Source organism: Cebus imitator, unplaced genomic scaffold, assembly GCF_001604975.1.
Source record: "Cebus imitator isolate Cc_AM_T3 unplaced genomic scaffold, Cebus_imitator-1.0 Scaffold53, whole genome shotgun sequence".
Classification (NCBI taxonomy): domain Eukaryota; kingdom Metazoa; phylum Chordata; class Mammalia; order Primates; family Cebidae; genus Cebus; species Cebus imitator.
The window spans coordinates 2,206,166-2,232,067 of record NW_016107368.1 but is presented as its reverse complement, the minus strand read 5'-3'; the positions used below and the strand labels follow the sequence as shown (position 1 = coordinate 2,232,067).

At 37.9% G+C, this 25,902-nt stretch overlaps 1 protein-coding gene across 1 annotated transcript in view; it reads right to left on the bottom strand.

Annotated features, from left to right (window-relative positions):
• The window catches only part of STAG1 (stromal antigen 1), a 410,571-nt gene that overhangs the window by 125,704 nt on the left and 258,965 nt on the right, over window positions 1-25,902 (bottom strand). The window contains exons 13-15 of the mRNA XM_017528196.1: window positions 23,536-23,643; window positions 13,765-13,879; window positions 1,165-1,282 (exon numbers count right to left, since the gene is read on the bottom strand). Of these exons, the coding sequence (XP_017383685.1) occupies window positions 1,165-1,282; window positions 13,765-13,879; window positions 23,536-23,643 (341 nt within the window). The remainder of the gene's footprint in view (window positions 1-1,164; window positions 1,283-13,764; window positions 13,880-23,535; window positions 23,644-25,902) is intronic.

The window sequence follows — 25,902 nt, the reverse complement described above, 5'->3', positions numbered from 1 at the left end:
TCACATGAACCTGGGAGGCAGAGGTTTCAGAGAGCTGAGATTGCGCCACTGCACTCCAGTCTGGGAGACAGAGCAACACTCAGTCACCAAATAAAAAAAATTTTCTTTTGATTCTGAGGTCCATGTTGAATCTACCAACAGCCTTACTTCCATCAAGGCATCAGTAATATTCTAAGGCTGTTGTATGAATTAAATGAGTTACCAGTTCTTTACAGTACTGTTGTGGGTTAGTTTGAAAACACAACCATGCACAGAAATAAGCATTTCTAGTTGTAATGAGCTAACATGCATATAAGCTTTTAGAACACAACCTCTTTATTAGGTATACATGTTTAATTTGCTGTGCATATTATTATGTAGCATATAAAAAGATGCATACTTCAAAAATTATCATGTGGCTATTATGTCCCCTATTTCTTGAATAGCCAGGTAAATGACCTTATCTCTGATTTTCTGATTTTCACCTTAAAGAGAATATAACAAAAGACGGGATGGCTATGGTCTAATTAAATCATTAGATATAAAAGGTTTTTCCAAGTTCACATATAAATGAAGCCAAAAAAAATTCTAGATGCACTTAAAAAAATCATTAAGTACATCAGTATTTTGTATCTCAAATCAGCATCAAGAAAATCCTTTTGGCCAGGTGCAGTGGCTCATGCCTGTAACCCCAGCACTTTGGAAGGCGGAGGCAGGAAGACTGCTTGAGGCAGTCTGGGCAACATAGTGAGATCCCTGTCTCCACAAAACATTAAAAACTTAGCTGAGTGTGGTGGCTTGTGCCTATAGTCTAAGGTAAGAGGATCCCTTGAGCCCAGTAGTTCAAGGCTGCAGTGAGCTATGATTGGGCCACTGCGCTCCAGCCTGGGTGACAGAGTAAGACCCTGTCACTTAAATTTAAAAAAGAAAAAGTAAAGAAAAGAAAATCTATTACATGACACACATGGATTTTTAAAAATTTATATGGTGTGGTAGCAGTGTTAATATAAAAGATGTTTTACATGACTGAGACATCCTTACTTATTAAAGAAAACAAATTGTTCTCTTGGTGAAAATACATAGCATGTTTATATATACTCATTTCTAAGAAGTGATCAATATATAATTGCATATCTACCAATGGAAATACAAAATCATGTAAATTAACTTGTGAAAATACTATACCTTCCTCTCCTTGAACTGGTTCTTCTAACAGCAACTCTGTCATACATTCCCAGTCTTTTAACAGTTCTTGAGAGCTCTCCCATAAACTGTCCACCAAGTAGGCTGCATGTTCATGTAACTAAAAAGAAGAAATCAAGTATCATCAAAGAGCATTTAATAAAGAAACTACTAATAATCTGAGTTAAGAAATCATTTTCTTCATAATTAAAATGGCTTGGTCTCTATGATTCTAAAAACCACTTAGAGAACAACATACATATTCCTATTCCACTGTCAATAGTGTAGATGCAGTATTGTAGAATCGACTTTTTAACATTTACAGTAGTAAAATTAAGAATCTCCCTAGTCCAATGATATCATTTATAGATGAGAAAACAGAGCATACCTAGTTAGAAAATTTCTGAAGTTATATGCTAGATCTAGGTCACTTTTTGCTACTCCTTGTGGTCTCTTCAACTATCATTTATTTTTAAAGGAAATTAATCAGTTTCCTTCAGAATTCCATTAGAAACTTTGATAGCAGCTGTACTTACTTCATACCTCTGTCATCTTAGTCAAAGTAAAAAATGTAAGTTACCCCATCTCTCTATTATTCTACTCTCATTACCACTGGCCTCACTACATTTCGTACTCCACCCCCATTTTCTGTTGGTCATTATTTCCTCGACAATTTTCTTTGGAACCCATGTTCCCACAGTAAACAATCACAGTTAAGGTATTCATCAAACACTTCACATCAAACTCTCTACCACTTGCCAGTCATTAAGCCTTCAAAAATATTATCCCCTCTCCACCTTTTTTTTTTTTTTGGAGATGGAGTCTTGCTCTGTTGCCCAGGTTGGAGTGCAGTGGCTCGACCTTGGCTAACTGTAACCTCTACCTTCCTGGGTTCAAGTGATTTTCTTGCCTCAGCCTCCCGAGTAGCTGGGATTACAGGCCCATGCCATGATGACTGGCTAATTTTTGTATTTTTAGTAGAGATAAGGTTTCACCTTGTTGGCTAGGCTGGCCTTGAACTCCTGACCTCAAGGGATCTGCCTGCCTTGGCCTGCCAAAGTGCTGGGATTACAAGTGTGTGCGACTGCTCTGGGCCCTAAGAATATTACTCTAATGAAGCTCTTCAGGGAAGGTAAGCACAGAAGTTGCTGGCACTGTTCTGGTTTCTGCTAATTACAAGTAACTTCTCTGCCCTTATATAAAAGATCTTCCACTTTGCAGGCTCATTACATTCAGTTAGTTAAAAAATCCTTGTAATCAGTGTTAGTCAAACCACAGACTGCAACCCACTCTTGGGTTGTTAACCCAATTCAATGCATGGAGAACAAAGATTAAAAAAATGATGCACAGTAGAAAAGAGGGCATAGCACATAGAAAGGGTAAATACTATTTCATTAATTGTAATTTGTTATATGTGCCTGTACTTGTGAGAGAAAATGTTTTTCTCATCATGAGTTGTGGCCCAAAAGTATGAGTTACCCTTCTGGACCTACTACTGGTTATCTACTCTTATCTTGGCACATTCAGCACTTGAGTTGATTTTCTTCCTTATTCCTATCTCTATGATTACTCTTAACTTCAGCAATTTTTTTTTTTTTTTTTTAAGACAGGGTCTTGCTGTGTTGCACAGGCTGGAGGGCGGTGGCACAATCACGACTCACTGCCCCCTTGACCTCCTAGACTCAAATGATCCTCCCACCTTAGCCCCTGGAGTAGGTAGGACTACAGATGTGTGCTACCACATCTGGCTAATTTTTGTTTTTTGGTAGAGATGGAGTTACCATGTTACTAGCCTGGTTTTGGCATGAATTTTAATGACTTACGTAATACTCTGCTTTTTCTGACACTAATTCAAGACTTAATTTCTACTACATTTAAAATTTCACACACTGGCTCCAGAAATGCCTAACAAAAACCACATAAACAACATGTCCCTGCGAATTCCATCAAAGCCAGAGTAAATAATATAACATCTTTACCTGTAAATAACATAGGCAAAGGTCTGAGGAAGATATCTTTAAACTTTCTGAATTCGAATATTCTGAGAAACTATCCTTAGACCATCCATAACATTATTCCAACAGCCACAGGCACAAGAGGTGCACAACTCGGAGTCAAAGCTTAACAATGGCAGCAGAAAAAAGAAAAATAAATTGTTTCAAAACTGTTGCTATTAACCCATGCCAAATTGAAGAGTTATTGTTTAATGGGCACAGTTTCAGTTTGAGAAGATTTGAAAAAGTTCTGGAGATGGATGGCAGTGATGACTGCACAGTAATATGAATGTCCTTAATGCCAATGAATTGTATACTTAACAAGGTAAATTTTGTTTTATATATTTTACAATATATATATCAGCTGAACATGCTTTTATGCTTGATTATGTGTATTTATACAGAATAGACATATAAACATTTACAACTATATATATTTGGCAGCTTCAATAAATATAAAATATCCCTTCTATCCCTCTTAATGCTTTTCCAATTTAATTCTGGATTATCTTGTATGATATTGCCCCCTCTGCTATCTTTATATAACCATTTATTAGTTATTTCAGACTTTACCCAGCCTATTATTTATAAACTTCCTATGTTACTTTAAGAGGTGTTTGTAAATAGCATATGGCTATTTTTCATTTCTTTATTTCAATCCCAAATGATAGTGTGCATTTAATAAAGCATGTTACTGGGATAATTCATGCTGGAAATATTGCTGGCATTGTATTCTCTGTGTTCTACTTGCGATATTTTCTTGGTTACTTTATCTGTCCTTCATGCAGGGTTTTATTTTCTAACATTTTTCTATTACCAAAATCCTCAGCCTGTTTTTCACTTCTCTTTATTGAATTTGAACATTATACTCCTACATTTAAAAAATAACTAATAGATATTTGTCTTAAACTTCAATGTCATATTTTTTGGGGTTTTTTTTTTTTTAAATGTGTATATGAGCTTCCTTTCTTCCCACAGGGCCTGACCTTTTACAACTCAAAAGCCTAGAAAAGAGTTGTTTTTTCTCTTTTATTATATCCATTTTTCACTTTCCTAGAAAACATGTTCAAGTAATAATCTGGATATAGAGTCTATTAGGCAGTAATCTGACTGCCTCTCCTTTTAGTTCTTTCCCTTCATTGTTTCTTTTTTATTATATCATATCATATCATATCATATTATTTTAGAGACGGAGTCTCACTCTGTTGTCCAGGCTGGAGTGCAGTGGCATAATCTCGGCTCACTGCAACCTCTGCCTCCCAGGTTCAAAAGATTCTCCAGGCTCAGCTTTCCAAGTAGCTGGGATTACAGGCATGCACCACCACGACTGGTTAATTTTTGTATTTTTAGTAGAGACAGGCTTCCAACCGTGTTGGCCAGGTTGTCTTGAAATCCTGACTTCAAGTGATCCGCCTGCCTCGGCCTCCCAAATTGTTGGGATTACAGGCATGAGCCACTGTGCCTGGCCTTTCTTCATTGTTTCTGTTATCTTACAGAGGTCCTACTAAACAATATAATAAAATTTCTTAATCTGTACTGTACTTTCTCTTTCATACTTTTCTTTTTTTTGAGATGGAGTCTAGCTCTGTTGCCGCAGTAGCACGGTCTCTGCTCACAGTCACCTCCTGCTTCCCAGGTTAAAGAGATTCTTCTGCCTCAGCCTCCTCAGTAGCTGGGACCACAGGTGCGTGCCATCATGCAGCCCTGCCAATTGTTTTTTATTTTTAGTAGAAACAGGTTTTTACTATGTTGGCCAGGCTGGTCTCAAACTCCTGACCTCAGGTGATCTGCCTACTTTGACCTCCCAAAGTGCTGGGATTACAGGCGCAAGTCAGCACACCTGGCCCATACTTTTCATTTCTTTTCCTCTTTTGAATTGTTTTCTGGAAAAATCCCTTGGCTCTACAGCTAACCCTTGGTTGTATACATTCAGGCCATTTATTGATTGTCCTCCCTTTTATTTTTAGAAATCAAGTTTTTAATTTCTATGTATACTCTTCCTCTTTCATAAAAGCTTCTTTGTATACTGGGGTATTAATTAATCTTTTCATCAGTATGTTTTCTCCCTCCTGTCTCCTTTGGTTGTAAAGTAGAAAGAGGGAATCTACAATCAGGAGACTTTCCTCCTATTGTATAAGTACTCAACTTATTTTTTGAATGGAAAAATTTCCAGTCCCTTCTCGTGGCCATAAATTATCTACAGCATTCACTACTTTGCTTCTCAGACCCATTATCCATATCCCAAATGCCCGGACCAGCAGTTCTGAAGTGATGAATAGGTTCAGCTAAAGGATAGCTACATAATTACTACTTAGAGGTTACTCTTTCACCAGTCTCTGCTGCTCTGATCTTTGGTGTATTTCACAGTTCCACCAGAAAGATATCAGTTAAAACAAAACAAACAAACCAAAAAACATTTCTGTGCACTATTCACACTAGCAAAGACATGGAATCAACCAAATGCCATCAATGACAGATTGGATAAAGACAATATGGGGGTGGTGGTGGTGGTGGTGGTGGGGGTGGTGGTGGTGTGTGTGTGTGTGTGTGTGTGTATCACCATGGAATGCTACGCAGCTACAAAATAAGAGTGAAATCAAGTCTTTTGCAGGAACATGGATGGAGCTGGTGGCTACCATCCTTAGGAAAATAACACAGGGACAGAAAACCAGATACATGTTCTCATTTATAAGTGGAAGCTAAATGATAAGAACTTATGAACACAAAGAAGGAAACAACAGATACTGAGGTCTACTTGAGAGTGGTGGGTAGGAGGAGGGAAAGGAGCAGAAAGATAGCTACTGGGTACTGGGCTTAATACCTGGGTGATAAAATAATCTGTACAACACCCTGTGACACATATTTACCTATATAACAAACCTCCATATTTGACCCTGAACCTAAAATAAAAGTTTAAAAAAAAAACCCAATAATTAGTCATAAAATAGAATTATAATACTATTCTGTTAAAAAAAGATTTTCTATTTTTGCCTCAGGTGGCTATCGGTTATAGAGCTAATGGAATTCATAGTCTTTTCCCATTTCCTCTGTTGCTTCCACAAATTCCTCACTATTTTGGTGAACTGGTAATACCTCTTTCATCTTGATTACTTAGCCTGAGGTTTTCGGTGGAGGAGTTGACAGCGTAATTCAAGGCTTTAAGCAGTATAATTCCATTAGCATAAGTCAGCATTCATAAGAATGATTTTTCCATGTCTTGAACTAAGGCATATTAAAATTCAGTTTTTGAATGATGTCACTGTTCCTGTCAGAAACTTTGAGTTTATGGTAGCTAATTTTAATGCAGATGTTGGCTTATTTAACAATTTACTAATTTTTCTGATTGCAAGGTGGTGGTACAGTAGGATGCATTCTGTTAACACCAACACCCAGTTTTCTAAAACTCAATATGTAAATCAGAAGGGAAAGATAATGCATTGGTCCATTTTCTAATAAGAGTTTCAAATTCACCATTATTACTAATAACAATCAGAGCAATAAGATCAGTTAGTGATTGGCTTGAGATAGCATTTATGATAGTCTTTCCATCTTAGGTATTTGTGCTAGCAATAAAACACTGGTCTCAAACTTCTACATGAACACCAGGTAAATCTGTGATTGAGGAAAAAAAAATCTAACACGCTAGTAAGGGTAAAAGGCTACAATCACCTTACAGACATTTTACATCAAAAATCTGTTAGCAGTGAAAGACAAAGCTATGAGAAAGGCTTTGAAGTCATTGATTAATGAGTACAAAAATACAGTTTGATAGGGTAGATCAGTACGGTGACTATAGTTTACAATAATCTACTGTATATTTCTAGATAATGAGAAGAGAATATTTAGAATGTTTCTAGCATGAAGACAAATATTTAAGGTGATGAATATCCCAATTTCCTTCGATTTTTATAAATTATATATTAATGTATTAAATTATCACATGTACTCCAAAATTATGTAAATCTACTATGTACCAATAAAAAGGTAACTGAAAAAAAAAAATCCCTGGCATTGAAATGGAAATGAAACACTAAAAAATAAAATAAAATAGGTTGGGTGCAATGGCTCATGGCTATAATCTCAGCACTCTGGGAGGCCAAGGCAGGAGGATCATGAGGTCAGGAGATCACGGCCATCCTGGCTAACATGGTGAAACCCCAGCTCTACTAAAAATACAAAATATTTGCCAATTTGCCACGTGTGGTGGTAAACGCATGTAGTCCCATGTACTCGGGAGGCTAGGGCAGGAGAATTGCTTGAACCCAGGAAGTGGAGGCTGCAGTGAGTCGAGATTGCATCACTACACTCCAACCTGAGCGACAGAGTGAGACTCCGTCGCAAAAAGAAAAAAAAGTTGTCTAAAAACGATTTTTGGTGTCATAATTCTACAAAAATAATGCAAAAAATGTAAAAATCAGGTAGCTGGCAAGCAGTATTTGTACTCCTAAAATTTAGATGAATACAAAAGGTAACTCTGTAATGAATAAAGATCCATTGTATAGGTTAGGCAAAGTGGTTCACGCCTGTAATCCTAGCGTTTTAGGAGGCCAAGACGGGTGAATCACCTGAGGTCAGGAGTTCAAGACCACCCTGGACAACATGGCAAAACCTCATCTCTACTAAAAATACAAAAATTAGCTGGGAGTGTTGGCAGGCGCGGTAATCCCAGCAACTCAGGAAGCTGAGGTAGGAGGATGGCTTGAACCTGGGAGGTGGAGGTTGCACTGAGTCAAGATCATGCCATTGCACTCCAGCCTTAGTAACAAGAGCAAAACTCGGTCACACACACACACACACACACACACACACACACACACACAATCCACTGCACAGCAAAATAAAAGCATATTAAATTTTATTTAAAAATTATATATAGCATAAATATATTAAAATTATATATAAAACAATGTTTACATTTACATGGATTTTTACTATGCTAACCTGCTGGATGTGAAGTGTATAAAATAAATTTTTTTCCAGGCTTTCTTCTAAGTTTGTATATAAGATAAACTAATCTCATTTTCCTGGTGACTTTTGTTTTTTTAGATATATTCTGAACCATCTTTGATTGACTTCAATGTTACCCCTAATATTATACATAAAGTTTTCTTTGCCTGTTAACTTCTCTGTCAGATAAATACATTAAAGGGATTCACCGTATAAAGAAACCTTATAGTGATTCCTTTTATGACAAATCATTTGCAATAAAAATAATCACCTCAAGTTATTAAGCTTAAAATTTCTGAACACAACCTACATTGGGTAATTACCTCTGCTGAAATAGAGCCGGTCATGGGTGAGTCTTAAAAAATGTTAAAAACAAACTAACAAAAACAAAAAGAAACCTTATCATTTATGCCCTAGAAATAAGCACTCTATGGGAAATTTCTTTTTTTCTTTTTTTTTTAAGTGAAGTTTTGCTCTTGCTGCCCAGGGTAATGTGCAATGGTGAAATCTCAGTTCAATGCAACCTCTGCCTTCCAGGTTCAAGCAATTCTCCTGCCTCCACCTCCCAAGTAGCTGAGATTACAGGTGTGCAGCACTGGTTAATTTTGTATTTAGAGTAGAGATGGGGTTTTACCATGTTGGCCAGGCTGGTCTCGAACTCCTGACCTTAGGTAATCCACCTGTCTCGGCCTCCCAAGGTGCTGGGATTACAGGCATGAGCCATCGTGCGTGGCTTCTTTGGGAAATTTGTTAGATGTACCAATAATATAGCTGTCAATTTTTCTGTCTTAAATGACTGTCACAATTAGCCTCATCATTCCATATGCCCATACGAAGGGTGACCATATTGCCATAATATCCATAAACGTTCTGGATTATTCTTGTTGTTTTGAAATATTTACTAATAGCATCCTGTTCCTCTGAAAAGCAAAAAATTCTGGAGTGACACTACTTCTAGGGAAATCCGTACTTATCACATTTATGTAAAACTTATCCAACTATTTGGCATGCATCTAAAATACAAGGTATTTCGTCACCTGATATCAATGACTGCCACAGGTGGAAATATCTTTAAAAATCACCTTTTGTTACCAAAAGAAAAGAAAATTACTGACCTGTTAAGACAGATCTCTTAATCTCATTTTACCTGCATTGTAAACTGCTTTCAATTCAACATTTTATAATTCTGTTAAAAATGTTACTACTCCACATTCCAGTAAAAAAATAATAATAATAATCAGTTCAGTTAATCCAAGGTAAATGTCTGTGTAGTGGTTTGTTCTCATGCTGCTAATAAAGACATATCCGAGACTGGGAAATTTATAAAGGAAAGAGGTTTAATGGACTCACACTTCCACATGACTGGAGAGGCCTCACAATCATGGCAGAATGAAGGAAGAGCAAAGGGATGTCTTACATGGCGTCACACAAGACAGTGTATGTATAGGGGAACTCACATTTATAAAACTATCAGATCTCATAAGACTTATTTACTACCATGAGAATGGTATAAGAAAAACTGCCCCCATGAATCAATTATCTCCAACTGGCTTCGCCCTTGACATGTGGGGATTATTACAATTCAAGGTGAGATTTGAGTGGGGACAGGGCCAAACCATATCAGTCTGTAACTTATCTATAAAATACTCCTTCGGCTGGGCACAGTGGCTCATGCCTGTAATCCCAGCACTTTGGGAGGCTGAGGTGGGCAGCTCATTTGAGGTCAGAAGTTCAAGACAAGCCTGGTCAACACGGCGGAAATCCCATCTCTACTAAATATACAAAAATTAGCCGGGCATGGTGGCGTATGCTTGAAATCCCAGTAAATTCTCAAGAGGCTGAGACAGGAGAATGGCTTGAACCCAAGAGGTGGAGGCTGCAGTGAGCCAAGATTGCAACACTGCACTCCAGCAAGGAAGACTCCTACTTTATTCTTTCCTTCTTTTTTTTTTTGAGATGCAGTCTCACTCTGTCACCCAGGCTAGAGTGCAGGGGCGTGATCTTGGCTCACTACAAACTCAGCCTCCCAGGCTCAAGCAATTCTCCTGCCTCAGCCTCCTGTGCAGCTGGTACTACAGGCATGTATCACCATGCCCGGCTAATTTTTTAATTTTAGTAGAGACAGGGTTTCACCATATTGGCCAGGCTTGTCTTGAACTCCTGACCTCAGGTGATCCACCCGCCTTGGCCTCCCAAAGTGCTGGGATTATTGGCGTGAGCCACTGTGCCAGTCCCTACTTTATGAACTTCTAAATCCTCTTTTGAATCAATATTTCACAAGTCTATTACTAAAATTTTACCAATTTAAGTGTGTTAACAGTAAAATGAAGAGAAATTCAGAGTAGAACACAATTTGAATACTATCATACTATAAGAATATGGCTTCAAGCATTCATCCTATGTGTACACTAGTATAAAAAGAGAGATTTTCTTTTTTCTTTGAGATTTTCACAAAGAATATTTCTTGCAAAACACAGGAGACCATAAAGGTCAATATAAGCACCAGGAATCATTAGAACTAACCAGAAACCCTTCAATACTATTTGCAGTTGCTTTTGTAGCTGTCAAGAATGCAATACAGGGCCAGGCATGGTGGCTCATGCCTGTAACCCCAGCACTTTGGAAGGCTGAGGCAGGTGGGTCACTTGAGGGTAGGAGTTTGAGACCAGCCTAACCAACATGGTAAAACCCCGTCTCTACTAAAAATACAAAAATTAGCCAGGTGTGGTGGGGCACACTTGTAGTCCCAGCTACTTGGGAGGCTAAGGTATGAGACTCACTTGAATCTAGGAGACAGAGGTTGCAGTGAACTGAGATGATGCCACTGCACTCCAGCCTGGGTGACAGAGCAAGACTCTGTCTCAAGAAAAAAAAAAAAAAGATGAGAAAAAAGAGAATGCAGTACAGGAAAACTGGCAAATATATTCTAATGCTGTTGTAACACTTTAGCAAATGGTAGTAAACACAGGAATACAGTAAGAGGATCTGAACATGGAGTAGTTAATAAACATTACAAATTATTTCTTTAAATAAAAGATAAAGGCCAGGTGCAGTGGCTCATGTGTGTAATCCCAGCACTTCGGGAGGCCGATCACCTGAGGTCGGGAGTTCGAGACCAGCCTGACCAACATGCAGAAACCCCATCTCTACTAAAAATACAAAATTAGCTGGGCTTGGTGATGCATGTCTGTAATCCCAGCTACTCCGGACGCTGAGGCAGGAGAATTGCTTGAACCTGGGAGGCAGAGGTTGTGGTGAGTCGAGATTGGGCCCTTGCACTCCAGTGTGGGCAACAAGAGCAAGGCNAAAAAAAAAAAAAAAAAAAAAAAAAAAAAAAAAAAAAAAAAAAAAAAAAGGTAAAAACTTGCCTAAAACTAAGTACTCACGCCTTTTAATAATCAGAAAGAAAAGTCCTTGCGCTTTCAAAGATAAAAAAAAATTTCCTTTAATTAATAATCAGTTAATGAAGATCATCATATTCCTTAATCTTTTCAGTAGATATCTCATACTTATCAATTTCTGAAACTATTATGTTGCTTTTTATTGTTGTTGTTGTTAGAGACAGGGTCTTGCACAGGCTAAAGTGCAAATGGTGCGATCATAGCTCACTGCAGCCTGTGCAACTCCTGGGTTCAACGGATCCTCTAAACTTAGCCTCCCAAGTAGCCACCATGCCTGGCTACTTTTTATTCCATTCCTCTAAAACCTAAGGGAGATAAGAGTGTAAGTTGAAATGGTCTAGTACACATGTGATATTTACTGGGTATTCAGTGTTTTACTCAAAAATTCACATATGCATTTTATTCTAAAATATATCCACACTTGCTTGTTAAGAAAGTAAGGCTTCAAATTATTACTATGCAAAGTGTGATCCTTGGACCAGTAGCATAGCATTATTTTAGAGACTGTCAGAAATGCAGAATCTCAGGCTCCATTCTAGAGCTACTGAATCAGAATCGGCATTTAAACAAGACCTTCAGTAATCTGTATACACATTTAAATCACTATTAAACACATTCTTTACTCAAATTCAACTCTCTAGTTTCGTTTCTGACTTTTTCTCTATTCATTGGTAACTCTCTTAAAAAAAAAAAATGGTAGAAACTCCTTTACCACATTCTACTGTTTTGCCCTCACACCCTTCATTCCACCAACTGAGTTCTTCAATTTTAGTTTTCATACAGGCTACCTGTTTGTGTCTCTCTTCCTAATTCCTCCGAAGTTCCCCTCTTACTCTCAAACTTGAGCTTCTTCACTGACATTTTAGCACAAACCAAAAACACTTTTTAACAATAAAATTGAGATTTTAGGTTTCTTTCTAGGTTTCTAGATGGCTTTACTTCTGTTGCAACTCTATTTTCTGTTTATTTATTTTAATTTTTTTCTTTTTTTGAGACAGAATCTGGCTCTGTGGCCAAAGGTGGAGTGCAGTGGTGCACTCTCGGCTCAATGCATGCAACCTCTGCCTCCCGGGTTCAAGAGATTCTCGTGCCTCAGCCTCTTAAGTAGCTTTGATTAGAGGTGTGTACCACGATGCCCAGCTAATTTTTTTTGTATTTTTAGTAGAGATGTGGTTTTGCTATATTAGCAGGCTGGTCTCAAACTCCTGGTCTAAAGATCTGAACACCTCGGCCTCCCACAGGGCTGGGATTACAAGTGTGAGCCACTGTACCTGGTCTGCAACTCTATTGTCAATCATTGCTAAACCAAGAAGTTAAGTTATTCAGGAGCTTTTTAGGTTTAATGTACTGTATTCCCCAATGACACGGCAGCAGTAGAAAATACAGATTAAAATATCCAAAACAAAACCCCACACCATTTTGGTGGAAAAACTGTGAAAACAGTCTGACATGTAAGTGTTAATTACACAATTGTTTAAGTAATAACTGAATACAGAACATGGAAATATTTCTACAAGGTTTGTGCAACTATCAATTAAAATATGAATTCATATTTTTCTTTCTCCTTACTAAATAATTTTCAAACAAGATAAAACTAGTGGTATTAACAGTCTGACAATTTTCACAAACTGTATAATGTAATGTAAAAGCTACAGGCATAAAAACAAAAGGCAAAAATAAAAAAAAAAACAGGTATGCAGGCCGGGCACAGAGGCTCACGCCTGTAATCCTAGCACTTTGGAAGGCTGAGACAGGCAGATCACCTGAGGTCTAGAGTTCAAGCCCAGTTGGCCAACATGGTAAAACCTTGTCTCTACTAAAAATACAAAAATTAGCCGGGCATGGTGGTGGGCGCCTGTAGTCCCAGCCACTCGGGAGGCTGAGGCAGGACAATCCCTTGAACCCGGGAGAAAAAGGTTGCAGTGAGCCAAGATTGCACCACTGCACTCCAGCCTTGGCGAAAGTGAGACCCTGTCTAAGAAAAAAAAGAAAAAAAAAAAAGGTGTGAAGTTCTGCAATGCTGTAAAAGTTTAACAATTGCCAGTCTGTATTCAGTGTGGATCCACACCTATATAAATGTTCAGAACTTTTCCACAAACGGTGAAGGACTGATTCTATAATCATGCAATTCATGAAGGCAACTTTATGGGAAACAGACTTATTTTTATTTGATTGAAAAAAATAAAATGAATGAAGCGACAATTTTATTTAACATGTAATATCATTAAAAGAAATAAGGAGTTATCTGAAACATTTTTTACCTCACTTTCAAGAAAGAACAGAACCAGCATCCTAATGAGGTTTCCATTTGGGCTGTTTCTTCCCCTCCTCTTTGCTAATGCTTCTTCTGCTTGTGGGTCATGTCTACTAAATAGCCTGGAAATAAATAACAGGGCATTACAAAGTTACATGAATATGAACTTTAGTCTTCCCTCACCACACATTTCAGTTCAGTGTTTAACCAAAAAAAAGAAGAAAAAAGAAAAAAAGAAAGAATATCAGAGATCAGATTATCGATCTCAAAAGAAATATGTAACCGATGTCACTATAGTTCAGAAAATGGTGGCACTTGAACAATGTCATACAGGTTAAACTATATATAAGTTGTAAAGGGAAACTTTTACTGACGAATAATCAATGTTCAAATGTGTATGAAAATGATAAGCACTGCTAGAATCCTGTATGATTGATACTCAAGTATGTAATTTTAAACTGAGTTCTATTTTCTTTTTTCTTGGGAAGAAGTCTCGCTCTGTCTCCCAGGCTGGAGTGCAGTGACGTGATCTTGGCTCACTGCAACCTCCGCCTCCTGGATCAAGCAATTCTCGTGCCTTAGCCTTCCAAGTAGCTGAAATTATAGATGCATGCCACCATGCTGGGCTAATTTTTGTATTTTTAGTAGAGATGAGGTTTCACCATGTTGACCAGGCTGGTCTCGCCTGCCTGAGACTCTGAGTGCTATTTTCTTAAACACTGATTCCACACTCATGTAATTATAACATATAATCAAATGTTTCAGGGATAATTACAAAAATTCACGCTTTTAATCATGATTGCCTCTTGAATTCTTTTATGCTTCTGCCTTATTATCTAGAAACATTATCCATGAACCCAGTAGTTTCCAGTAAAATGACATTATTGGTAAATTTAAAAAAAATCATCTACTTACAAAATATCTGAAATATTGCAGAAAATGATTTGAAATTTTTAATTTGTTTAGATTTATTGTAACAAAACTTAAAACTTGCTAAAGGTACCTTATTTCAAGGCATTGCTCTAGGTAAAAGCGTTATTAGGAGGGAACAGTGACAAAATTCCTGTTCTCATGGGAGCTCTCAACGTAGTGAATAAACAGTAGACAAATATATACTGTTGCTGGTTATAAAGAAAAATTTAAAAAAGATTTATGTATATAGCATGTACTGGTTTATACATAAAAGTCAGAGTAGGCCTCTCAAATGAGAGGCAAAATAACTGAATAAAATGAGAATAATTTCATGTGATATTAAAAGAAACCAATCTCTAGCAGAAAATGACTACAGAGAAGCTGAGGTTATTAAGGGAATGGGGAGAAAGGCATATTAGGGGACTAGAGAACCTACCTTGAAGCTATATCTGTAAAGCTATCATTTAAGAGAAGGTTCTGTTTTATGTGTGACTTTCAGAGGAGTGGTAAATGGAAAATATGAATATTAATGATAATGGAAATATACTTATTCATTTATTTATTTTTTGGGAGAGTCTCACTCCGTCGCCCAGGCTGGAGTGCAGTTGCACGGTCTCAGCTCACTGCAACCTCCACCTCGCAGGTTCAAGTGATTCTCTTGTCTCAGTCTGAAGTAGCTGGGATTACAGGTGTGCATCACCATGCCCGGCTAATTTATTATATTTTCAGTTGAGATGGGGTTTCACCATATTGGCCAGGCTGCTCTCGAACTCCTGACCTCAAGTGGTCCACTTGCCTCAGCCTCCCAAAGTGCTGGGATTACATATATGAGCCACCACGCCCAGGTTGTATCAATTTAAATAACTGCAGTTAGTACATATAAATATGAGGTACTGAGGAATTTGCTTAAATTTTGGGTATTAAAATGTGGAATTTTGGATGATTTATTAAAATATTCATTTCAGACAGGTCTGCTTTTTGGATGATTGGTTAATACTGTGGATAGCTTATGACTGGACTACCAGACACTAAGTGTGTGTACCTGTGTAGAGTTATGTATCTTTGAAAGCTGATCATAAAACTCCTGGCGATACTCTACGAATTATTTAAGATGTTTTTAAGTCACCATATTAAATGCTGGAAGAATGATAAAAGAGATCATTAATCAAGTCATCAAACTGTAAATTTCTCCAGGACAGGGGCCTAAAATACATTTATGGAGTGAACTTCTGTTTGCATAAGAATTGGCCTAATTTTCACAAAGAAACAAAAACCAATGGAGGCTTATCCTTCTGAATTTCTGTGGAAGATATTCTGATAAAATTTTATTTTGGTGTTGTGGTATCAGCAAGATAATGGAACAGAAAATTGCCCAGCATCACTCCCCACACAAAAATACAACCAGAAACTATTCAAACATAAGAATACCAACCTGAACATGCTAAAACTCTGAAGAGAAGCAGAGAAACCCCCTGGCCCACAGAATCAAGAAACTATGATTAGTAAGAGAAACAGTCATTTCACACTGTGCCAACTGCCCCCTCCCTACAAGCCGGCAAAACACCACTCAAAGAGAATTTCCCTATACCCATGATTGCTGAGATAAGAGGAAACTGGAAGTGGAAAATCGCTCTCCTTGCTAGGCTGGGAATCGTCACAAGAAGCCCACTCCAGTTCCATCACATGGGAACCACTGGAAGTGCCAGGAGGCCTGAACCACCTGGGATAAACTGGGGAGAAAGAATAGAGTGCTGATAACAGCGACTGGCACACACAGATCTTGGTGGTCACTGAGCACTTTGTTGGCAACGCCACGTTGAAGGGAGTGGCTGGTACGAAAGCACTACAAGGGGCACAATCCAAGGTATCAAATCCCTGGCTGGATTTTCCAGAAATCCCAGGTGACTGTATAAAATCTTTCCTTGGCTTAAAAACAACTAAGAGGCCGGGATTAAGTTGCAGTACTCTTAAATATTCCCCAGGCTGGGAAATAATGTAAGTACAGCAATATAGATCCAGAACAGTGTTTAAGCTCCAGTACTAAGAGTCTTCACCAGACAAAGAACAGAAGGACAGTGACTTGATTCCGGAACAGTGTTTAAATTCCGGAATTCACTGTAAGTCCTTGCCGGACCAAGAAAAAAACAAGAAGCCAGTGTTCAAATTCTGATACTAAGAAGTAAAGGTCTAATACTTCCAAAGAAAACCTGCAAAAAGTGGAAGAGGTAGCTATCACCTCAAATACACATGCATCAACTTAAGTCCAGAAAGTATTACACTACCAAACAAAATCAGTAAAGCTCCAGCAATAGATCCAGAAGAACTGAAGATTTATCAAATGTCTGACAGGTAATTCAGGGTAATCCTCTTAAAGAATTTTAAGGAATCACATACACGCAAAAAATCCAAATAGAAAACTAAATGAAATCTGGAAAACAAAATAAGAAATATGATGAATAAACAAACATTCTTTTTTTTTTTTTTTTTGAGACAGAGTCTTGCTCTGTTGCCCAGGCTGGAGTGCAGTGGTGTGATCTTGACTCACTGAAACCTCCACCTCCTAGGTTCAAGGGTTTCTTCTGCCTCAGCACGTGCCACCCCACCCAGCTAATTTTTGTATTTTTAGTAGAGATGGGGTTTCACCATGTTGGCCAGGCTGGTCTGGAACTCCTCAAAGAATCCACCCTCAATCTGCCCTCAAGCAATCCACCCACCTCAGTCTCCGAAAGTGTTGAGATAACGGGGGTGAGCCACCACACTCGGCCTATAGAAACAATTTTAAAAAATCAAATAGGAGGCTGGGCCTGGTGGCTCACACCTGTAATTCTAGCACTTTGGAAGGCCAAGGTGGGTGGATCACGAGGTCAGGAGATCCAGACTATCCTGGCTAACATGGTGAAGCCCCATCCCTACTAAAAACACAAAAAACTACCTGGGCGTGGTGGCATATGCCTGTAATCTCAGCTACTCAGGAGGCTGAGGGAGGAGAATCACTTGAACCTGGGAGGTGGAGGTTGCTGTGAGCTGAGATTGCACCACTGCACTCCAGTCTAGGCGACAGACAAACTCCATCTCAAAAAAATAAATAAAATAAAAATCAAATAGGAATCGTAGAAATAAAGAATCTAATAACTGAAGTGAAAAACTCACTAGAAAGTGTCCGGTCTCCACATGCAAGCCTAATAATAAGAAATGCCAAAAGGAGTTCTTCAATTTGAAATAAATGAATGCTAAGTATAACAAGAAAACTTCAAGGTATAAAACTCATTGGTAAAAGTAAGAAAACTAAAAGAAATTCAGAGTACTCTAATACTATAAATGTGGTAAGTAAATGATTTTTATCTTAAGGATGAAGACTACAAGATAAAACTATTAAAAATAACAACTGGGGGCTGGGCGCCGTGGCTGATGCCTATAATCCCAGCACTTTGGGAGGCCAAGGCAGGTGGAATATGAGGTCAAGAGATTGAGACCATCCTGGTCAACATGGTGAAACCCCGTCTCCACTAAAAATACAAAAATTAGCTGGGCATGGTGGTGCACGCCTGTAGTCCCAGCTACTTGGTAGGCTAAGGCAGGAGAATTGCTTGAACTTAGAAGGCGGAGGTTGCAGTGAGCCGAGATCGTGCCATTGCACTCCAGCCTGGGTAACAAGGGCGAAGCTCTGTCTCAAAAAAATAAAAAATAAAAAAATAACAACTGGGGACAAGTATGATGACTCACAACTGTAATCTCAGCACTCTGGGAGGCCGAGATGGGTGGATCAATTGAGCTCAGGAGATCCGAGACCAGCTGAGCAACATGGTAAAACCCTGTCTCTACAAAAACAAAAAAATAAACAAACAAAAAAACCGAAAAACAAACAACTGCAACAACTGCTAAGATATAAGCAAAAATCTTTAAATGTAAACAGAAACATCAAAAAGCCCAAACATCAGAGGCAAGTGGTGTTAAGGCATAGTTTATTTACGATCTTTTGCAATCAAGGTTAAGTCATTACGAGTTTAAAATAACCTGTATTATTTTCTTGAGTTTTTTTTTTGAGACTCTGTTCTCACTCAGCCACCTAGGATGGAGTGCAGTGGTGCAATCTCAGCTCACTGCAACCTCTACCTCCTAAGTTCAAGCAATTCTCCTGCCTCAGGCACCAAAGTAGCTGGAATTTACAGGCTCCTGCCATCCCGCCTGGCTAATTTTTGTATTTTTAGCAGAGACAGGCTTTGACCATGTTGACCAGACTGGTCTTGAACTCCTGGCCTCAAGTGATCCGCCCGCCTTGGCTTTCCAAAGTGCCTGCAATTACAGGTGTGAGCCACCATGCCCTACCTAAAATAACCTATTTTAACTACAAGATAGTTTTTGCAAGGCTTAGGGTAATCACAAAGCAATGTCTATAATAAATACACCAGAAATAAACAGCACAAAATCAAAACTTATTACTAGATAACCAACAGGAGGACAGTGAGAGAGATTAAAAAAATCAATGGGATCTACAAAACAACCAGAAAATAAGCAAAATGGCAATAGTAAACACATACCCATCAATAATAATACTGAAGGTAAATGGATTAAATTATCAAATTGAAAGACATATCAAGTGGCTGAATAGACTAAAAAAAAATGACCAAACTAGTAGGAATGGCTGTATTTGTTAGCAAATAAAACAGACTCTAAGTAAAGAACGATTAAAAAAATGCAAAAAATACAATTTTACAATGATAAAAGAGTCAATATTAACAAGAGGATATAACAATTGTAAATACCTTTACACTCAATATTGAACCTCCCAAATATATTAAAAAATTAATAGACATAAAGGGAGAGAGTAACAGCAATACAATAATAATAGGGGACTTCAGTCCAAATTTCAGCAATGGAAGATCATCCAGATAGAAAATGAACCAATGTTTCCAAAGAAATACTGGAGTTAAAATGCATTCTAAACTAAATGGACCTAACAGACATTTACAGAACATTCAGTCCAACACTGGCAAAATACTAATTTTTCTAGTAACAAATGAAACATTCTCCAGGACAGGCTATAAGGTTACAAAAGAAGTCAACAGATTTCAAACTACTGAATGCATACTGAGTAATTTTTTTAACCAATGGAAAAAAACTAAAAGTCAATTACAGAAGGAAGGGAAACTGCAGAAGTTCATGTAAATTAGACAACATGCTCCTGAATAACAAAAGGGTCAATTAAGAAATTTTAGAATTTTGTGAGAGGAAAAAAAAATGGAAACACAACATACTAAAACCTATGAAGTACAACCAAAGGAGTTCTAAAGTAAAGTTTATAAAAACAATTATCTGTACCAAAAAAGTAGCAAGACTTCAAACAGACAACAATGATGAAACACATCAAGGAACCAGAAGAGAGGGGAAAAAAAAAAAAAGCCTTGGGAGGCCTAGGGAGGCAGATCATTTGAGGTCAGGAGTTCGAGACCAGACTGACCAACATGGTGAATTCCTGCCTCTACTAAAAATATAAAAATCAGCCAGGCATGGTGTCATGTACCTGTAATCCCAGCTACTGGGGAGGCTGAGGGCAAGAGAACTGCTTGAACCAGGAAGTCAGAGGTTGCAGTGAGCCAAGATTGCGCCACTGCACACTCCAGCCTGGGCGACAGAGTGAGACTCTGTCTCAGAAAACAAAAACCAAACCCAAACTCAGCGGAAGAAAAGGAATAATAAAGACCATAGGATAAATAAATGAAATTAAGACTAAATATGAAAGACCAATGAAACTACAACTGGTTTTTTTAAAAAATAAAATGGACAAATCTTTAGCTAAACTAAAAACAAAAGAATACCTAAATAAAATCAGAGACAGAAAAAGAGACATTACAATAGTTACAACAGAAATACAACAAAATGTAAAACCTAAAAGAAATGAATAAATTCTCGGAAATATACAACCTATCACAAATGAACCATAAAGAAACAGAAAACCGGCCATGTTTGGTGGCTCACACCTGTAAACCTAGCACTTTGGGAGGCCAAGGCAGGTGGATCACCTGAGGTCAGGAGTTCAAGACCAGTCCGGCCAACATGGTGAAACCCTGTCTTTACTAAAAATACAAAACTTAGCAGAGCGTGGTGGCGGGTGCCTGTAGACCCAGCTACTTGGGAGGCTAAGGCAGGAGAATTGCTTGAAACCGGGAGGCAGAGGTTACATTGAGCTGAGACCGTGCCATTGCACTCCAGCTGGGGCAACAAGAGCAAAATTCCATCTTAAAAAAAAAAAAAAAGGAAATAAAAAACTTGAACAAAGCAATAACAATATTGAAGCAGAAATAAGAAGATGTCTACAAACAAACAAACAAAAAGTCCAGGACCTGCTGGCTTCAGTGCAGAATTCTACCAAGCATTTAAAGAAGAACTAACACCAATTCTACTAAATTATTCCAGAAAATTGAAGGGCACACCTCCAAGCTCATTCTACAATGCCAGCATCACCCCAATGCCAAAACTGAACAAAGACAAAATAACATCAAAAAAACCCACTATTAAATAACATCCCTAGAGAGCATGAATGCAAAAATTCTAAACAATAACTCACAAATCCAATTTGACAGCTTATCAAAAAGATAATACACCATAATCAAGCAGGATTTATATAAGGGACACAAAGTTTAACCACATTCATTACCAGTAAATGTGATACATCATATAAACAGAATGAAAGAGAAAACTCATGTGGCCCTCTCAATACACAGAGAAAAAGCATGTGCAAAAACTCAACATCCTTCATGATAAAAACACTTAAACCAGCAAAGATGAAACACATCTCAAAATAACAAAGTCCATATATGACAAACCCACAACTACAATCATATTAAATGGGGAAAAGTTTAAAGCCTTTCCTATTTGAACTCAAGACCACGAAGACAACTTTTACCACTTTTATATAACATAGTACTGAAAATCCTAGTCAGAGCAATTAGGCAAGAAAAAGAAATAAAAGGCACTGAAATTCTGTAGAGCAGAATACAAAATCAACATAAAAATCAGCAGCATTTTCATACAGCAAAAGTGAACAATCTGAAAAAGAAATCAAGAAAGCAATCCCATTTCCAATAGCTACAAAGAAACAAAAAAACATCAAACCCTAGTAACAAATTTAACCAAAGATGTCTACGAACTATAAAACACAGATGAAAAACATTGAAGAGAATATTAAAACAAAAAAAAAAAGATAACTCATACTCTTGAATTGGTAGAATAAAGACTGTTTAAAATGTCCATACTACCCAAAATGACATTCAGATTCTGTGCAATCCCTGTATCAAGGCATTTTTTATAGAAATAGAAAAAAAAGTCATGCCTGAACACCTTGACTTTCTTCCTCCTTTCATTGCCAGCATGCACTTAGTAAGTAGCTAGTTTCTTTCTTAAGAGATTTTTTTTACGTGCAAATAACTTTTCTCACTTTGAGAGGTACAAATGAGTAGATAACAATTTGTTACTCTAGCACTGAAGAGCAGATACTGTATAGAGGGCCAGGCCTGCTCATTATCAAAGTTAGTCATTGACACACAGCAACTGCCTAGTCCATAATTTTTATTTATCCTTCAGCATAATAAGAAATTGGCATACATAATAAACTTTTATGTTCACCTATGAATATTATTGGAAGCTAGTAATTTAAATCGATAAACAACAAAACACAAAACAAAGCAAAGATACATACATATAACCAAGAATATGCTTATATTTTAAAAATGAATTAATCAGCTGGGTACAGTGGCTCATGCCTATAATCCCAACACTTTGGGAGACTGAGGTAAGGGAATTGCTTGAGGCCAGGATTTCAAGACCAGCCTGAGCAAGATAGTAAGACTACATCTCTAAGGGGGAAAAAATATATATATATACACATATATATATGTATTTTAAAGAATGAATCTACTAATTATAGAACATAAAACATATGCAGTAAATCACAATAAAAAATGTATTTCCTAAGTGTTTATATGCATATACTCTCACTAGCTTTACGCTTTATCAAAAAATAAATAAGGTTTAAAAAAATTAAACTGCAACTAATATATATAACTTTCAGAATTAGTATGAATTATTGATTAAAATAATCCTCATCATGGCCAAGTACAGTGGCTCACACCTGTAATCCCAGCACTTTGGGAGGTTCAGGTGGGCGGATCACCTGAGGTTGGGAGTTCAAGGCCAGCCTGACCAACATGGAGAAAATCTGTCTCTAATAAAAATATAAAATTAGCCGGGCATGGTGGTGCATGCCTGTAATCCCAGCTACCTGGGAGGCTGAAGCAGGACAATCCCCTGAACCTGGAAGCAGCGGGTGCAGTGAGCTGAGATTGCGCCATTGCATTCCAGCCTAGGTAACAACAGAAAACCCAGTCTCCATCTATCTATCCATCCATCCATCCATCCATCCATCCATCCTCATCACATGGAGAGAATGAAAAAAATTAAAACCTTGAAGGCATTTTGAAGTTGATACTGCTTCACAATTAGATTACAAATGTTGAGAAAATAAGATCTCAAAATTTTAAAGAAAAAAATAGAACACTAGTGTGATGAATTATCAATTACTTGAGGAGCTTTTACAGATTTCATGCACTCCTCCAATCTCCACTCACATCTAGCTGAGAATCACCCTGTCAGATTTCAGAAAAATAGGAGAACATCACAAGTGACAGCATCCTCAAGGATGTGATTCATAATGTATACATAGGCTTAAGAGTGTTATAGTCCCCCCCAGCGTATGAGATGGACATGTTTAGCACTGTGTTCAGTCACTGTTACTCTCTTTTACAAACTCTAAAACAACAACAAAACAACATATAAAAGTGGAATCTCTTTTCAAAGATAATTAGCTCACTTTTTGTGAAGGAATTCTCCAGCTGCCACAGCTACAGGGCGATGCGCCGAGTACACCAAGTGGTAAACATTTTCACAGTCTTCATTGGAAAGAGCTTCTTCACTTCCACTAAAAAATACAGAAAGTAACATCTGATCCAAAGCAAATGTTTATTTTCTGTTCTACTTTTATTTAAATTTTGTAAAGTTCATTATAAAGTTGAAGGTTTTTGTCTCATCTTTTATCTTACTTTGAAAGTAATATTCCTTCATTGAGTATAAAAGACAATAATAATATAAAATTCAGAAAATACAGATGAAACAAGAAGAAAATAAAATGCCCACAATTCTTCTACAACTTATTTTTATTTTTTTGAGACAGGGTCTCACTCTGTCGCCCAGGTGGTATACAACAGTGTCATCTCAGTTCACTGTAACCTCCACTTCCTGGGTTCAAGCAATTCTCCTGCTTTAGCCATCCAAGTAGCTGGGATTACAGGTGCCTGCTATCATGTCCAACTAAGTTTTTGTATTTTTAGTATAGACAGGGTTTCGCCATGTTGGCTAGCCTGCTATTGAACCCCCGACCTCTGGTGGTCCACCTGCATCATCCTCCCAAAGTGCTGGGATTACAGGTGTGAGCCACCATGCCTGGCCTTCTTCTATAGCTTAAAATCTGAGGGCTGGGAAAGGTGGCTCATGCCTGTAATCCCAGCACTTTTGGTGGCTAAGGAGGGCAGATCACCTGAGGTAAAAGTTCGAGACCAGGCTGGCTAACATGGTAAAACTCCATTTCTACTAAAAATACAAAAATCAGTCAGGCGTGGTGATGCACACTGGTAGTCTCAGCTACTTGGGAGGCAGGGCAGGAGAATTGCTTGAACCTGGGAGGCAGAGGTTGCAGTGAGTCGAGACCGTGCCACTGCACTCCAGCCTGGGCAACTGAGCCAGACTCTGTCTCCAAACAAAAACAAAACAAAACAAAAAAAAACCTAATACATCTAGGTAGAACAAAAACATACTTCCAAATAACCTATAATTAAACTGGAAACCACAAAATAATCAAAGGTTTCACAGACACTTGTTTATTATTAAATGTGTATTAAAATACTACATGTCTAAATTTTTAGAACATAAAGGAATAAAGGTATATTTATTACCTTAGATATAGTTATCAGAAAACAAAAAACAAATGAGCAATAAGAAACTGGTTTTTTACAAACAGTAAGATGGACAAACCTGATGTGACTTATGAAGGATAAGACAATATGAATAAAATAGAGGATGAGAAGAATTAAGAAAGGATATGAGTTCTGGGGAGTAATAAGATCATGAACTATAAAATAAATTATAAAGCTATGATATCGCATATTTTAAAAAGTTTGTAAAAAAGTCAACATTAACACAAAAGAATTAAAATTTAATTAATTATCTTTTTTTTTTTTTTGAGATAGAGTCACACCCTTTTGCAGAGACTGAAGTACAGTGGCACTATCTTGGTTCACTGCAACCTCTTCGTCTCCTGGGTTCAAGCGATTCTCCTGCCACGCTCTCACAAGTAGCTGGGATTACAGGCGTGAGCCACCGTGCTTTAGCTAATAAAATTTGATTGAGATTGTTAATCATGGAAGAAATAGAAATGATACAGACCTCTCACACAAAAGAAACTGAAAACTGGCTGGGTGGAGTGGCTCGCACCTGTAATCCCAGAACTTTAGGAGGCCGAGGCAGGCAGATCACTTGAGGTCAGGGGTTCGAGACCAGCCTGGCCAACATGGTAAACCCCCCATCTCTACTAAAAATACAAAAACTAGCCAGGTATGGTGGCACGTTCCAGTAACCCCCGCTACTGGAAGGCTGAGGCATGAGAATCACTTGAATCTAGGAGGTAGAGGTTGCAGTGAGCTGACATTGTGCCACTGCACTTTAGCCTGGGTGACATAGTGAGATTCTGTGTCTAACAACAACAACAAAAAGAAATTGAAAACTGACATAGCTTTAACAAGAGAATTATCTCACAGTTTCAATAAAGAATTAATCTCTGTCATGGGACACTTCTTTCAGAAGAGAAAAAAAAAAAAAAGGCAAGAAACCATTGAAAGTATTTTACAGCTAGGCTCACTGGCTCATGCCTGTAATCCTAGCACTTTGGGAGGCTGAGGTGGGCAGGTCACTTCAGGTCAGGAGTTCAAGATCAGCCCGGCGAACGTGGCAAAACTCCATCTCTAATAAAATTTAAAAAATTAGCCGGGCGTGGTGGTGGGAGCCTGTAATCTCAGCTACTGGCAGTACAGGGGGCAGAAGAGATATGAGAATCGCTTGAACCTAGGAGGTGGAGGTTGCAGTGAACTGAGATCATGCCACTGCACCTCCAGCCTGGGTAACAAAG